The sequence below is a fragment of the Marmota monax genome, unplaced genomic scaffold (assembly GCF_021218885.2).
Source record: "Marmota monax isolate L192 unplaced genomic scaffold, Marmota_monax_Labrador192_F-V1.1 WCK01_AAM20220418_F8-fsc00158, whole genome shotgun sequence".
NCBI lineage: Eukaryota > Metazoa > Chordata > Mammalia > Rodentia > Sciuridae > Marmota > Marmota monax.
In genome coordinates, this window is record NW_026694092.1 from 395,708 (window position 1) to 412,135 (window position 16,428).

Below are 16,428 nucleotides of genomic sequence, written 5' to 3' on the forward strand. Positions count from 1 at the left end.
GTAAGGGGAATCATAGGAAAAAAAATCTGTGACCTTGGGAAAAGTAAATGTCTTAGATATGACATGAAAAACAATCAAAGAACAAATAGATAAATTGGAATTTATCAAATTTTAATATGTTTGCTGTTCCTTAGATACTAACAGGAGGATAAAAACAAATACATAGATTCAGAAACTACTTGAAAATTTTATGTCAGACAAAGAATTTTTAACCACAACATGTAATAAAAGTTTCGAGACTCAATTTTAAGCAATCAAGTTAAAAAATGGAGAGAATATTTGAGCAGACAGTTCATCAAAAAACATATGCATTTTTCTATGTGCTTGTTTATCATTTGTATATCATTAGAGAAACAAAACAATGAGGTACTTTCACAAATTAATTAGGTGGATAGACTTAAACAATTAACAAAAATCTATTTAAATTGTTCCCCAACATGTGAAGAAACTGTAACTCATGCTGTATATAGCTAATGAGAATGTGAAATCACTAAACCATTTTAAAACAGGTTTATGAGTTTTTCAGTTTTTAGACATATGCTGCCTATCACATAATCCACCCATTCCAGTCCTAGATATATATCCAAAAGAAATAAAATCATATGTTCAAACAAACACTTGTAAATGTTTATAGTAGCTTTAAAAATCCAAGTGTCAATCAACAGTTGAATAGACAAACATAATTGTTGTATAAGCACACTGTGGAATATTACCTAGAAATAAAAAGGAACAGATTATTGACACATGTAACAATATAGATGAAGCTCCAGGAAATTCACCAAATGAAAGAAACCCAGAAAAATGTTACATACTACATGGTGACATTCTTATAAAACTCTAGAAAGAGCAAAGTGATCTACAGTGACGTAATGCAGTGAAGTTGTCTAGGAAATGATTGTATGCACAGTGGTGGGAGGGAAGGAATATGAAGGACTGTGAGAAAATGTTTTGGAGTGATGAATATTATTCACTCTTTATTGTGGTCACTATTTCACAGATGTATTCGTGTATTAACATTAATGAAAGTCTACACTCTAAATATACACTTGACATCACTTATGAATGAATTAAGCTCTTAAGGGCAGGCTGAGACTTAAAATAATTCAAATTGTTTCAATACAAAACCTTTGACATTTGAAGGGATAAACAGGCAGTGTCCCATGGGAAAATTATTAATTTCTGTAACTTCTGGATAAGTGAATGAAATAAGCTGGTACATGTTTATATTGGTAACAATATTACACACCTTTTTTCTGGCTAAAACATAACTCATAAAGCTGTTTTAAAATGATTTCATGATTTCACATTCCCATTAGCTGTATATAGCATGAGTTACAGTTTCATGTTAGGGAACAATTTAAATAGATTTTTGTTAATTGTTTAAGTCTACCCACCTAATTAATCTGTGGAAATATCTCATTGTTTTGTTTTTCTAATGATATACAAATGATAAACAAGTACATAGAAAAATGCCTATCTTTTTTGATGAACTGTCTGCTCAAATCTTTTCTCCATTTTTTAACTTGATTGCTGTTTTCTTGGAGGAAATAGAGAGGTTGTTGGGATGTTACAAATTAGTGTGCTGAGTTGTATTGTGCTTATTATTTTGTCATATAATTTTCCTTATAATGTGTTCATCTTGAATTTCAGCCAATATTCTCCAAATATCAAATTATAGTTTTTCAGATAAAAAGATTAATTTCTGATGCTATGGTAAATATTTATCTGTCATTTTTATACAACTTAGTTGATCCAAATAATCTTGCAAACCTAAAAAAATAAATGTTTGCCAACATTAAACTTAATAAGTAATTTTTCATTATTTTAGGGCCCTCTGTCCTTAACTTTGGTGATGTTTCTGTGAACTCTACAAATACTCATCTATTACATGTCATTAATATGCTACCTATGTATATTTTGATCAAGTTAGATACTAATTTGGAGGAACTTCAGAAAACCAAACAGTTTTCATATGTGATTCCACCTATATCTAATACTTATATTTCAATGATATTTGAATCTCCTACAACTGGAAAATTTTGGAAGTAAGATTGATTTTTGAATTTGTTTGCTAGAATGATTTGTCAAGTATGTATTTGTTTATATAAGTAATTGTAATGTGTATTTGGTTGCATAACATAGAAACTATATGTGCATGAGTTTGTAGACTGGTAGGTTCAAATTGTAGTGGATATTTTAATTCTCTTTCATAATTATTTTGAAATATTAAGTACTACATATTGTGTACATTACACTATGGTTTACACATTTTTCCACATAACTGGATTCTATGATTACAAATAGCTTCTATTAGTTACATTTAGATGCTTTTTGTTTTACAGATCTTTTACCTTTACAGTGAACAGCATACCTGGAGGGCATATCTTAGTGATGGCAAATATCATGCCAGTAACACTTGAGCTATCGCTTAAGGAATTAGTATTGAGACCACAAAGCTTCTTGATGAAAACATGTTTTCGGGGAACAGTTAGATTGTATAATCGTCAGAATCGGTCTGCCCAATTTGGATGGCAACCAGTAAACACAATAAAAGGGATGGCATTTTCCATTCGCCCAGCTACAGGTAATGGTTTATTTTGTTTGATTTAGACATTCATATATTCATTCATTTGTGCATGCAGGCATGAACCACTTATTGTATACTGTGCACTTGTGCTAAGAGCATGAAGTAAATTAGCTACTGTCATAGGAGCATTTATTTTTACAGACATAAATATTATTTTAAAATATGGAAACTATTTTAGTCAGAATTCTCCAGAGAGATAGAACCAATAGGAGATGGACATGAAGAGGGAGAAGCAGAGAGAGAGGAGGATCTTATAGAACTGGCTCTTGCTCACACAGTTGTGTGGATTGGTAAGTCTACAGGGCAGGTTGGAGATCCAGGAAAGAGTTGAATTGTGCTCTCTTCAATCCAAAGTCATTCTGGAGGCAGAATTAATTATTTCTCAAGAGCTTTCAGCCTTTTAAGACTTTTAACTTATTGCCTGAGATCCACAGATATTATGAAAGGTAATGTGCATGTTAATTAATTTGCTTGTGACAATATACTAATGTACCAAATCATCATGATATATACTTGGACTATATAGAATCTTTGTCAATTAAATGTTTTTGAAAGTCTATTGATTTAAGTGTCAATCTAAATAGCAGCTTCACAATAGCATCTAGACTGGTGCTAGACCAAACAATTGTCAGACACCTATAAAATGGTGAGATGATATAGTCCATAAAGATTAAATTATGGAAACCTTCTATGGGGCTGATTGTGGCTCAGGGGTAGAGCACTCGCCTAGCATGTGTGAAGGCCTGGGTTCAATCCTTAGCACCACATAAAAATAAATAAATAGAATAAAGGTATTGTTTCCAGTTACAACTAAAAAATAAATATTAAAAAAATAAAAAAAAGAAAACCTTCTATAATATTTGGCAGAGAGGTGCCAAATGCACAGGTAGCTGTGTGATTATGAAAATTTTCTTATTCTGTTTTGGCTTTTATTACCCCTGAAAGTGTCCTCCAAGCAACACAACCTATCATGCATCTTGCTTTCCAACTCCTTGCTTCCTCCTTTCTTTCCTTTTCGCCTTTCCCTTTCTTTTTCCCTCCCCCTCCCTCATTTTATTTATTTCTAATTTAGGAATAGATCTAAATATACTATATTCGGATTACAGAGGAGCCTTGGTTTGTAGAAATCTTGCCTCAAATTTCTTTTCTTGTGAATATTAGTCATTTCCAAATCAGAATTTTTATATATTTCTGCAAGAGTTTTCAAAAGGATCATGGTGTTACAAAAACAATCTTATGTATTAAATTAAATTCAATCAATTTTAATGTGCATTGTAGATAGAGGTGTTGACAAATTTAACAGGTGAAAAGAGTAGAGTTGGAGATAATTGATACAGCTGTTTAATCTTTTGATTAACCTGGATTTATTTAACATAATCTCACATTATAATCTATTAAGCATCTGAGTTATACTTTCATCAATATTTCTCATATTCATTTAACTAAGCTCAATATTTCTCATATTCATTTAACCAAGCTCTTTTAAAATTACAATACTGGGGCTAGAGTTGTGGCTCAGTGGTAGAACACTCAATTACCTGGCATGTATGAGGTCCTGGGTTCGATTCACAACACCATGAATAAATAAATGAATAAAATAAAGTATCTTCAACAACTAGAAAATTTTTTAAAAAATTACAATACTGATAAGCTGGGTATGGTGGCACATGCCTATAATTCGAGCTGAGGCAGGAAAATCTCAAATTTAAGCCAGCTTCAGCAATTTAGTGAGGCCCTAAGCAACTTAGTGAGACTCCGTCTCAAAATAAAAGATATTTTATCTCTTATGGCTGGGGGTGTTGTTCAGTGGATAAGTTCCCCTGAGTTCAATCCCTGGTAACCTGCTCCCCAAACGTAATACCAATAATACTGGATTCTGTTGTGGTAAAATAATCAGAGAAGAAAGTGATCATTTTTCTGTAAATTCATATTTCTATACATTTCAGAGATTCTAGATAACCCTTCTTCAGTTTGTTTGAACAGATATAAGAACAGTGGTAGTTTGATATCAATATTCCAGCTATAATTTTTGACCAACCACTGATATTGCCCCAAGAGTGTCTAAAATACACAGTGCACTAATACTTTTCTTTGTATTTCTCCATCCGAAACAAGGCTGAATGCATTGAAATTGTCCCTGATAGCCATGGAGATATAATGATGATACTTAATTTGTACCAAATACTAGTAGAATTATAATATAAACTGGACCACCGTTATGCTTTATTGGTCTTTAGAAGTCTTATTTTTGTAGGGAGATTTTAGCATTTACTTTTTTTCCCTTTAGGTTGCCAATGACCCCTCTTATATTTTTTTAACTAAAAAAATATCACCAAGGCACTAAGACGCTAAATTCCAAAGAAAATGTTTGTATGAAAAAGACCATTAGTATGTAAATTCATTTTCTATTTTAAGAATACAAATGATAACAATGCTCTCAAAACTATTTTATATAGCATTGAAGAAAGTGTTACTTGTGTCATATATATAGATTTGTTTGTTGTTTTCCTCAGAATACTTATATGATAATTACTGAATTTTATGTTGTTTTCGTCTTTGTATGAATAGGAAGTGACTTTTCACTAGATTATTTTTCTTATGCTCTATTGATTTTGCATCCTGGATAATACATTTAATTATATGCTTTTTTGCCTTTTGGGGTAAACTAACATGAACAATTCTAAATTGATATTTATATTTTGTTTGTCCTTTCTTCCTGAGACATGATATATTTTGGATTTGTATTTGGGTAGCATATGTTGTAAGAGAAGAAAATAAGAGTGAATTGATATTTTCTGAGGTAGAACTCAGTTCTAATTTGATTTTTAAAATATGTATTGTTTATGCTTCTGCTTATTTTGTTTTCTTCTTTGTTTCTTTACCATTACTAAAATACCAAGTGAATCCTTGAGCTTGCTTCAGTCATTTTACTCTCATTGTCTTTCTCAATTTTGACAATCCTTGGCCATATAAAGTACCTGTCTTACCAGTCCCACACTTGCTCAGTCTAGCCATTCAATTTATTTCCCCTGTTTCCTGATACATGTAATGTTCCTAGAGAAAAATATATAAGCACACTGATTGGAAGAAAAACAAAATCTCTTCAAATGGACCCTTCAACAGGATTATATAATGCTTTTACTGTCTCTGCTTTTCTTGGGGCACTCAGATGGCTTTATTTGTAGCATTGAATCTTCTTTTTTAAAAGTACTTTCCATCATAGTTTTCTCCACACCCACTGTCTTCTTGTACTTTAATGTAATGACACTTAGGCTTCCCTCAAGTTTTGTCCTGCAAAGATCTAACTCACTCTTCATGTCCCAACTCAAATGCCATCTCCATATAGTGATGTTTCTTCTATTTCATTGAACTATACAAGGTTTCCTCCATCTTTTTTTGCTATTATTATGCATTTGTTTTTAAATATTTATTTTTTAGTTGAATGTCTTCATTTTATATTTATTTTTATGTGGTGCTGAGGATATGTATTTGTTTTTGCCAGCTCCAAATATTTGTTTTTATCTGCCTCCTTTTGTTGTAGACATTGCTAAACTCATATCTGATATCCATTTCCCTTCATAACAAGACTCTAATTTGGGGGATGATGTAGCAGTGATCTTATCTAGAAAGCTCTTTGCTCCAGCTTCCCTTGTCAAAACAATATGAACAGAGATTTCCTTTGGCTTTATCCTCTTTATATGTGGGGGCACTATATTGTCTGTATGTATCTATATGTAAAGCCATCACTAATCCTAGGGTGATTGTTTCATTTTAAATTTTGTGTTGTTTTTTAAACATTGTTATATTTTTGTTGTATATTTTTATTGACCTGTTAAAATTGGGAAATATGCCAGGTGTGGTGGTGCATGCCCGTAATCCCAGCAGGCTTGGGAGGCTGAGGCAAGAGGATTACCTGTTCATAGCAAGACTCAGCAACTTTGTGAGGCCTAAAGCAACTTACTTAGCAAGACCTTGTCTCAAAAAATACAAAGGGCTGGGGATGTGGCTCAGTGGTTAAGCACCCCTGGGTTTAATCCCAGATACAAAAAAAAAAAAAAAAGAAATAAGGTTTGCATTTTAGATTTCAATCAAATCCTATATGATTATGCCCATTTGATAATATCCCATTTAGCATTTCCCTATTATTAGAGTTTAATTTTAAGAATTTGTTGTATAATGCAATTAAATTTTAGGCCAGTTCATCTTTTGAATATTAACAAAAAAAATTCAATGTGATAAAAATGTGGTAAATGTTTTCTTTTCTCTCTGTATTCTCTGTAGGCACTGTTGAAGCATATTCATCACTGGAATGTGAAGTAATGTGGCAGCCAAGTTTCAATTCTCCAGAAAAGGGAGATTTTATTCTTAATGTCTCTGAAGGAAACACATTGACACTAAAATGTGTTGCACATGTAATTATTTCCTTTGAAATAATTTTTATTTTGAGGGCTATAAATTGATTGGGTATGCATATGTGTGCTGTATATATGTGTGTGTATATATATACATATATAATGTATGTAAACATACACTACATATACACACATAAAGTGTATGGAAAAACTGACTTTTCATGAAATACTTCAGTAACTAAATTGTCTTAGCTCCTTCATGGAGCCTCTTGTCTATCATAAATGAAGAATTTGTTAAAAAATGTGTTAGGTATCTAGAATTAGCTAAAAAATATAAGAGTTTTATGAAAACAATACTAGACTGTCAGAATCTCTATAAATCTATGATACCATCATGGAAGCAACTGAAAATTAAATTGTTTCACTAATAGACACCAAAGAAGAAGTGAGAAAATTATATTTTGCTCTACTGTATTGCATTTAATATTCTAGTAGTAGTAGTTAATAATTCAGTATGAAATAGATCATGTAATTTACATAGTAGGAAAATATATATTTTTAAATTTTTATGGAATATACATCTTGTAATAAAAATGTGAACAAAGCAAAAGCTGCAATACATAATTTTTAAGCTTCTTTCTGTGGTAGAGTCTAGAAGGCCTTAACTTTATGGCTTCCTATCACCAAGAATGCACTTTACTAATATGCCAAATTTTCCATCCAGTGTTCTTTTTTTTTTTTTTTTTTTGGTATTGGAATTTAATCCAGAGGGGCTTAACCACTGAGCTAAAATCCCCAGCTCCTTTTTTTAATATTTATTTTTTAGTTATAGTTGGACACAATACCTTTATTTTATTTATTTATCTTTATGTGGTGCTGGGGATTGAACCCAGGGCCTCGCATGTGCTAGGCTGCTAGGCAAGCACTCTACTTGCTGAGCTCTTTTTTTTTTTTTTTTTTTTTTGAGAGAGAGAGAGAGAGTGTGTGTGTGTGTGTGTGTGTGTGTGTGTGTGAGAGAGAGAGAGAGAGAGAGAGAGAGAGAGAGAGAGAGAGAGAAATTTTTTTAATATTTATTTTTTAGTTTTCGGCGGACACAACATCTTTGTATGTGGTGCTAAGAATTGAACCCGGGCCACACACATGCCAGGCGAGCGCGCTACCACTTGAGCCACATCCCCAGCCCAATTGCTGAGCTATTTTTAAATTTTGTTTTTACTTTTTGGTATTGGGGATTGAATCCAGGGATGATTAACCATTCAGTCACATCACCAGCCCTTTTTATTTTTTATGTTGAGACAGGGTTTCATTAAATTGCTGAGGGCCTTGCTAAATTGATGAGGCTGGCCTAGAACTGGAGATCCTCCTGCCTCAGCCTCCCAAATCTCTGGGACTATAGGCATGTACCACTGTGCCTGGCTCCACCCAATGTTCTTAGAAATTTAAAACAAGCCAAAGGCTATTTTACTAAACTTCATCTCAATCTATGGGGCATGATGATAGTTTTACATATTTTAGCTGTGACAAAACTTGTAGTCTAAAAAGAAGAGAGATTCAGAAACTTGAGTGGCATAAAGTGGCAGTCAGAACACAGTATGTTTTTTTTCCTCTGGTCCAAGCTTGAAATAAGCTGAATCCTACTGGTTTTCAATATGTATAAATTACTTAGTATTCTTTCTTAAACTTTATGTTGAAATATAATATGCATAAAAAGGTACACAGACAGAAAATCATGTATCCCTTAATCTTCACAAACTGGTAACACTTTTGTAACCCATTCCTAGATGAGCTAGATCTAGAAACATAATGTGATTAATACAACAAAAGAGCCACCCCAGTTCACATTTTCATTCACTGTATCCATCTCAAGATCATCACTCTCCTTACTTCTAAGAGCACAGATTAATTTTGATTTTGAACTTCATATACATGGAATTAAACCATTTATTCTCTCATATGTACACCTTGTTTTATCATCATTAGGTTTGTGGGATTTGTCTATGCCGATTCATACGGTCATAGATTGTTCATTCTCATTCCTGAATAGTATCCCACTGTGTGACCATACTATCATTTATCCTCTATACAACTGATAGGGATTTAGCTTATTTCAAATGTTTAGCTAATATAATAATGTCTCTATCATCATTCTTATAATTGCCTTGTGGTGAATATATGCACACAGATTTTTAACTGTTCTTTATGTAATTGTGCTTAACGACTTTACTACTATAAATTTGCTAACATACCTCATATGTATTTTTTCTAACAGATAAAAGATGACAATTTACTAATTTAGAATTAGCATTGAGGATACCATTTATTGAATAATTACTGTGTGCCAGGTGCTGTGCTAAATGTGCTCATTTGTTAGCTAATTTAATTCTTATAACAACCCTGTGAGACACTATTAACTCAGTTGATGAGTGAAAAAAATAGAGTATTAGAATGCTTAAATAACTAATACAATTTCACATGTATAGTAAACACCTTAGTTGGAATTTATAGCCAACTGCTTCCACATCCTTTATTATTACCCTATGATAAAATTTGCTTTTTGTATTTCCTAGACCAGCATTGGATAACAATTAAACTCTGAGATATCATGATAATTAGTTATTTTAGGAACCTTTTTGAAGCTTTGAAAAGTAACTCTTACAAAAGCAAATAGAAAGGAACATTAAATGAATAAATAAGATGTTCATTTTAGGTTTGTCATTTCTTTTGTAAGGACTGACTGACTTGACTATTTCCTCTTCTCTTAGTTTAACAATTTATCATTCCAATTATCCAAATTATGATTTTTCTAATAAATAATTATAAGGATGCATTAAACTTAAGAAATAATATTTCATAGATTAAAGACCATATAGTACCTGGTATAAAGGACACTGAATAAGGCACTGGAAAATTTGTGTTCTATTTCTTCTTGGATATATCTTGCTTTCCTATATGATTGGACAGGTACATAATACCAACATTTCCAAAAAGTATTCTTTTCAATTTTTAAAAATGTTTATTAGTGCTTTGTAATTATAAGAAAAGTGTTTTATGAAGTGCTTTGTGCAGAAAGGGGAGCAGAGAGACCTGTGAATCACAATAAACTATGTCCCCATTCTCAGATAAGCAAAGTGTATATTATCATTATATTATGCTCTATGAGAAAGCTTGCAGTAAACATGGCTAGATAATTTCATTTGGCAGCTTTCTTTCCATACTTTTGGCCCTTCAAATCTTTCCATTTGCAAATCACACAGTAACACCCTGTACGTGATTGGGTGGATAATATCTCTAAGTTCCTTCCAATGATGAATCAATAGGTTTCTTAGTTCTGAATTCCCTTCCTCCATAGAGTTATCTTACTCACTCTGCCTTCTGTAGTTTGGGAATACATTTTAAATATACCATTCTATTTTTTTCTTTAACATAACACACAATCTAATTACACTTTATAATTTAAATTTAAAATCTCCATGAAGCTTAAAAATGGAGGTATATTGTAGGGGTGAAAGTGTATTTTTATTACTGCTCTTATTTCTCTTCTTTGCTGTTGAGTAGTGTTAACTTTGCTTCTTTGTTCATAGAGTGGGTTTTTCTTACCTGTAAAGGTTGCAAGAGATTAATATATAGAACAATTGTGTATATTTGTTGAAATATATTTATTCATATTTTGTGAAGTTGATTAATGTTACTTACCCATTGTATGACTTAGACAAAATTCTTAATCACCCTACTTTTGGTGAAAGTTGTGAGTTTCATTCATCCATTCATTTCACTATTATTTACTAACTCCATACTTTGTATCAGGCCCTATGCAGACTGTGTATTTAAAGATGAGCAATATAGACATGGTCTAGCTTTTCCCTAGGTACTTTCTGGACTGGTAGACCATAGTAAAAATATAAGTAAAGAACTAATATATTTGTCTCACACTGGGAACATAGTAATTTGATTACTATTATTGTTGTCATATTACCACTGAAATACTTAGGTATTTTTGTCTAAAAATATTTAAATACCTAAATTATAAATACCTAATTGCTAATAAAATACAACCCAAATACCTAAGTAAAATCTCTCCTATGATTTTTATATATTTTTAATTTTTATTTTGTTTATTTATTTTTATGTGGTGTTGAGGATTGAACCCAGTGCCTCACATGTGTGAGGCAAGTGCTCTGCCACTGAACCACAACCCCAGCCCTCTCCAATGATATTATTACTCTATCTTGACTGAATTGTCACAGATGTTGTTTAAATTTAAGAAAACAATATAATACCTTGAGTACTTTTTAATCAAAATAACAATGAAATAACTTGATATGTGATTTGTTTTTATGTTAGAATATACTGAATAAATAATATAAGGAAGATTGTCATGTTTCATTCAATAATCATATCTTTGGTTAATAAAACCCTTTTTTTGTGATCAATTATTTTATTTGCTATTATGTCATTTACATTTTTCTCCTTTCCTCCTCTCATTACTAGATTGGTCACACCAAGGTTGCATTTTTGGAGCCAAGAATACTGTTCGGTAATAGTCCTCAAGGCTTAACAACTTGGAGGAAAGCCATATTACACAATGTAGGAAAAAACCATGCTTACTTCAAGGTACTATAGAATTTTGGTCATTTCTTATTTGAATCAGATCATATTATGATTAGATTTAATTTGTTGGTGCCATGAATTATATCAGAGTAATGCTTTATTCCATATAAATAGATTTATGCTAATTTTAGATATTATATTTATGTAAGAATTTTCTGAGTACCTTTTAAATTCTCAGAAAAATGGTTTACTCACTTCCTTACTTAGTTACTCCCTTTCTTCTGGTCTACTCCAGTTTTTACTTTCAGTTATTTGATTTCACTGAGAAATATTTTTAAATGTTTAAATATAAATTATAATTAATTTACACTTTATATTTAGTTATGTGATTTTACTTTTCTCCTCATTTGCAGGACTTATAATAGCTACTGAGACATAAATGGAGGCAAGTCTGCAGATAGTCTGTATATAATTGTTGCTCCTTATTTAAATGGAGGGAGGGGATAAGTGGTGATAGAGTTGTTTTATTTTTGCTAAAACAAATACATTAAACACCACCCCAAATAGTGATATTAGAGATTAGCATTTAAGATTTTTTCTTTTTTTTTATTGTGGGTTGTTCAAAACATTACAAATTTCTTGACATATCATATTCCACACTTTGATTCAAGTGGGTTATGAACTCCCACCTTCACCCCATACACAGATTGCAGAATCACATCAGTTACACATCCATTAATTTACATATTGCCATACTATATTAGCATGTCTTTCTGCCCAAATCAATTCTTGCCAAAATAAACAAATGAATAGATCCTTTTTCTACCATGCTTATTTCAGAATTTGTTCTTACCTGGATAGTCTATTTGTCCTCTTCTCCAAAATATTTTGGCCAATTTCCCTTTAAATTATTCTGACTTTAAGAATGGTAAATAGGTTTAAACTGTTCTCTAACAAAGCACAACCAAAAGCCTTATGACTTTTTGAAGATGAAAATGATATCTTAGATATTATGCATTCTATCAAGGAGACATAAATAAGAGATTACTTCAGCATCCTGCCTCTCTGCTAACTTTGCTTAAACTTTTCAGTATCAGGGAAAAGAAAGCTATCAATGTTGTATGTACATACAATGTTGTCATGGTCTCTAACAAATATATCTCAATCTTCTAAATTTTGCAGCTTTAATTACTACAACCACTATAGAAACTAGTACAGAGATTCCTCAAAAGACTAGGAATGGACCCACCATATGACCTAGCTCTCGCACTCCTTGGTATTTATCCCAAAGAACCAAAATCAGCATAATATATAATACATGCACATTAATGCTTATAACAGCTCAATTTATAGCAGCCAAGTTATAGAACCAGCCTAGGAGTCCTTCAATAGAAGATTGGATAGAGAAAATGTGGTTTATATACATAATGGCATTTTACTTAGCCATAAAGAAGAATGAAATTATACCATTTGCTGGTAAATGGATGGAACTGAGAACAATATGCTAAGTGAAATAATCCTGATATAAAAAGTCAAGGGTCAAATGTTTTGTCTTGTATGTGGAAGCTGGAGAAATAAGGAATTTTAAAAGGGGGAATCTCATGAAAATAGAAAGGAGAAGAGTTGGGTAGAGAAAGGGGTACCGGGAAGAGAGTGAAGAATGAAATTAACCAAATTATGCAATGTGTATGTATGAAAATATTACAATTAATTTCACTTTTATGTATAACCACAATTCATCAATTAAAAACGAATTTTAAGAAAGAAAAATAGTTGCAGTTTTGAATGCACTTGAGGTAATAAACTTCATCATCCTATTTGAATTGGAAGGTGCCACTATTGAAGTTTCTTTTTAATGAACGAGGGCTGCAATTCCTTCTTGTAGTCCAAGCTATTTGGTGTTTGATGTTTCCAAACAACATTATAATACCTTATTTCCTATGTCCAGTGGTGTGGATGCTTTCCTGTGAAAGCTTTGAAGCAATAATTTTAGGGATAATGTAGCATTTCTGTACGTTTTTAATTACAGGTTTATGATCAGAGTCTTTTGCCTACCATTAAGATTATTCCATCAAAAGGAATAATTCCATTTGGGGGAATAACTATTCTTAATATCTCCTATACACCCACTGTGGCAGAAAAATTTGATACAAGAGCAAAGGTATGTTTGTTTGTATATGTGCCTCTCTATATATGTATCTTGTACTTTTTATATATCTATATGGGTTTGTTTGGTTCTTTAAAATATGCACAATACTAGTTATAGTACTATAAAATATGCACACATTTGTTTTTATAAAATGTATTTTAAATTTCTTATTGGAAATGGAGTTTAAATTTAATGACACTAAAGGTCAAATTTTTAGATTTCTACTATTTTAGAAATTGAATTAGCTCTAAAATATGTCATTGTTAGAAATATAAAAAGGCAAACTTACATAAATCATCTAATATAAAGTTGTATAGCAGAACTTGGAGACAATTTGCAGAAAATATTTCTGGTGAAAGTTGATGATGGAAATTTCTACATGAAATGAATACCTTCCATTAATATGGGACACTTTCACTTGAAATTGTAATATTTGGCATCTCTCGAGTTTTGACAAATCCTCACTAGTCATAGAGAAAAGAATGGCCTTTTTCATGGCATTACTTAGGTTGCTCAAGGGAAAAATAGTCAATGATAGGATGCTAATTGATAACTATATGAATTGTATGCAAATTCAATACAATATAACATCTATATTTTATTACATAAATTGTTTTACTACTTTATTTCTAGGAATTATGTAAATGAAATTACTAATTTTAGGTACTTCTGTAAGTGCTCCTTAAACAAAATAAAACATACAGGACCAGTTTGTGTAAAATTTCTTTCAATTGTAAAACACAAGGAATGGAATGCTTTTTATCTTCAATTCAGTGATCAGATGTGTGCATTTAGCTTAAAAACATAGTATGTATGTATACTGTCATGAGATGGAAGGGAGTAGTTTCATACATATCTTCCACTTTATCTCTCAATGTACCATAGCAATTAATGACTAAGAAATATGTAGCTTAAAGTAATGAACACTGATTTGCCTGGCATGAAAATAAATAAATAACCTAAGAATGTTATCTTAATTTTATAAATAAGTATGTGTTGAAAGACATTTATAAATTAGATATTGTGATATGTGATATGAATCTTGGGCAGAATATTTTTAAACATAATATTCTGGTAAAAATAAAAAGTAAGAATTTTATTAAAATTCCACTGCATTTTAAAGGATTATGCTTTCTTTTTAACAAATCTTACTTTTTTAACATTATAAGTTTTATTTATTCTTCCATTTAACAGTCACATTATACATCAATCTCTTTTGTATATGCTAAAGACACAATGTTGAACAAGATAATCAGGGTTCTTTATTTTGAAGAGTTTACAGTCTGGTGGAGATACATGAAAGTCAATAATTAAATTATGAATTATAAAAATATATTTTAGAAAATAATGAAATGGAAAAATGCCCCAGGCTAAGAGACAGGAGAGATATATACCCTAGGCTTAACATATTTGACAGGGTTTCTAGAGGAAGATACATCTAAAAGACACCTAAGTTTGAGAATCAGCCAGATTAAAAGGATGATAATGGTGTAGAGAAGGAGAAAAGGAAAGAATATTTAAGGAAGTACAAACAGCACATGTTCAGACTTGGGGAAGAGACAGAGCTTTAAGACATATATGAGAAACTTAAAGTTGAGCATGGCTGGATTTACAGACTACATGGATGATAGTAGATGAAAGACGGAGATCTGTGTGAGTTTCAGGTCATACAAGGCCTTTATCAGCATTAAGAAATACAAGCTTCATTTTAAGAGATAGGAGTTTTAACCATGAAGATTTCACAATGATATTTACATTTATTAGAGATTGCTTGGGTTTTAGAGCAATAAGCTAGAACTGACAAGATTGACTGCAGAGTTATTAGTCTGATGAAAATGTCCAGATAAGAAAAAACCTGGTGTTTTCAGCTTTTAAGAAACTGAGAACAGTTTCCTCCGTCAGAAAATCAGATTCTAGGAAAATTCTAGTCAAATTTAGGAGATTAATGCTTAGGGCTTGGTGATTGAAAAGGGATCATATATAAGTGAGGGGGTGAGTCAAGGTTGAGGCAGATGGTGGCAACATTCAGTATAAGACAGAATGACAGAATAATAGCATTTTTATATGTTTGAGTTCGAGGCAGCTTTCAGATCACATAGAGATGCCTAAGTCAGTTACATACACTGTGCATATTAGTCTGAATGCTAAACATAAATCTTATAGATGGCAGAGAATTTTTCTAATGTTGTTGTGAGCATATACATGAGTGTAAGTGGATCAAATATAAATCATTATGTGAGAAGTTAGATAAATTTTGGAGGAAGTTGAATGAAGGGAATATGGAGACGGGTGAATTGGGGCTGCTCAAGGGATCATAATCCATCACAGGCTTGAAATTATCTGCTATTGTGATATTCAGAAAATATTGGCTTTGTAAATGAGTGAGAAAGGGATGGGGGGATTATGGGAAAAAGAAAGATGAATGAATGTATGGTTTCAGAAGCTGTGTATTTATGAGGGGTGGTATTGTCCAGAGGGAATTTTAAGTCTCTGGAGATGAGAAGGTCAAGAGGCCAATGGGCTAAGGGTGGTAAATGAGGAATAATGTACATTTGTACATTCATTGGAAATAATGATGGGGGAAGTGAGTAAAAGGAAGCCATGAATGTTAAGACTTATATATGGGTTAATCAATGAAAAGCATGTCAATTTGTAATATCCTCTGAATCATTAAGTTATGCTGCTTAAGATTTTAGTGAAATATTATATGTATTATATACTCTTTCTGTGGGAAGAACTATTTTTACTTGGTCTCCTGTTTTTCTTTAATTTTGAATAATCCATTGAGATTA

General features: G+C 31.7%; 1 protein-coding gene across 6 annotated transcripts in view; it reads left to right on the forward strand.

Moving 5' to 3' along the window:
* Positions 1–16,428, forward strand: part of Cfap47 (cilia and flagella associated protein 47) — a 424,450-nt gene that overhangs the window by 47,941 nt on the left and 360,081 nt on the right. For all 6 annotated transcript variants that reach the window (XR_009228697.1, XM_058585745.1, XM_046465022.2 and 3 more), the window contains 5 exons: positions 1,829–2,045; positions 2,343–2,584; positions 6,869–6,999; positions 11,428–11,550; positions 13,517–13,648. Coding sequence is in view for 5 of the 6 variants with exons in the window: in XM_058585745.1 (XP_058441728.1) it covers positions 1,829–2,045; positions 2,343–2,584; positions 6,869–6,999; positions 11,428–11,550; positions 13,517–13,648 (845 nt within the window). In the remaining variant the exon portion in view is untranslated. The remainder of the gene's footprint in view (positions 1–1,828; positions 2,046–2,342; positions 2,585–6,868; positions 7,000–11,427; positions 11,551–13,516; positions 13,649–16,428) is intronic.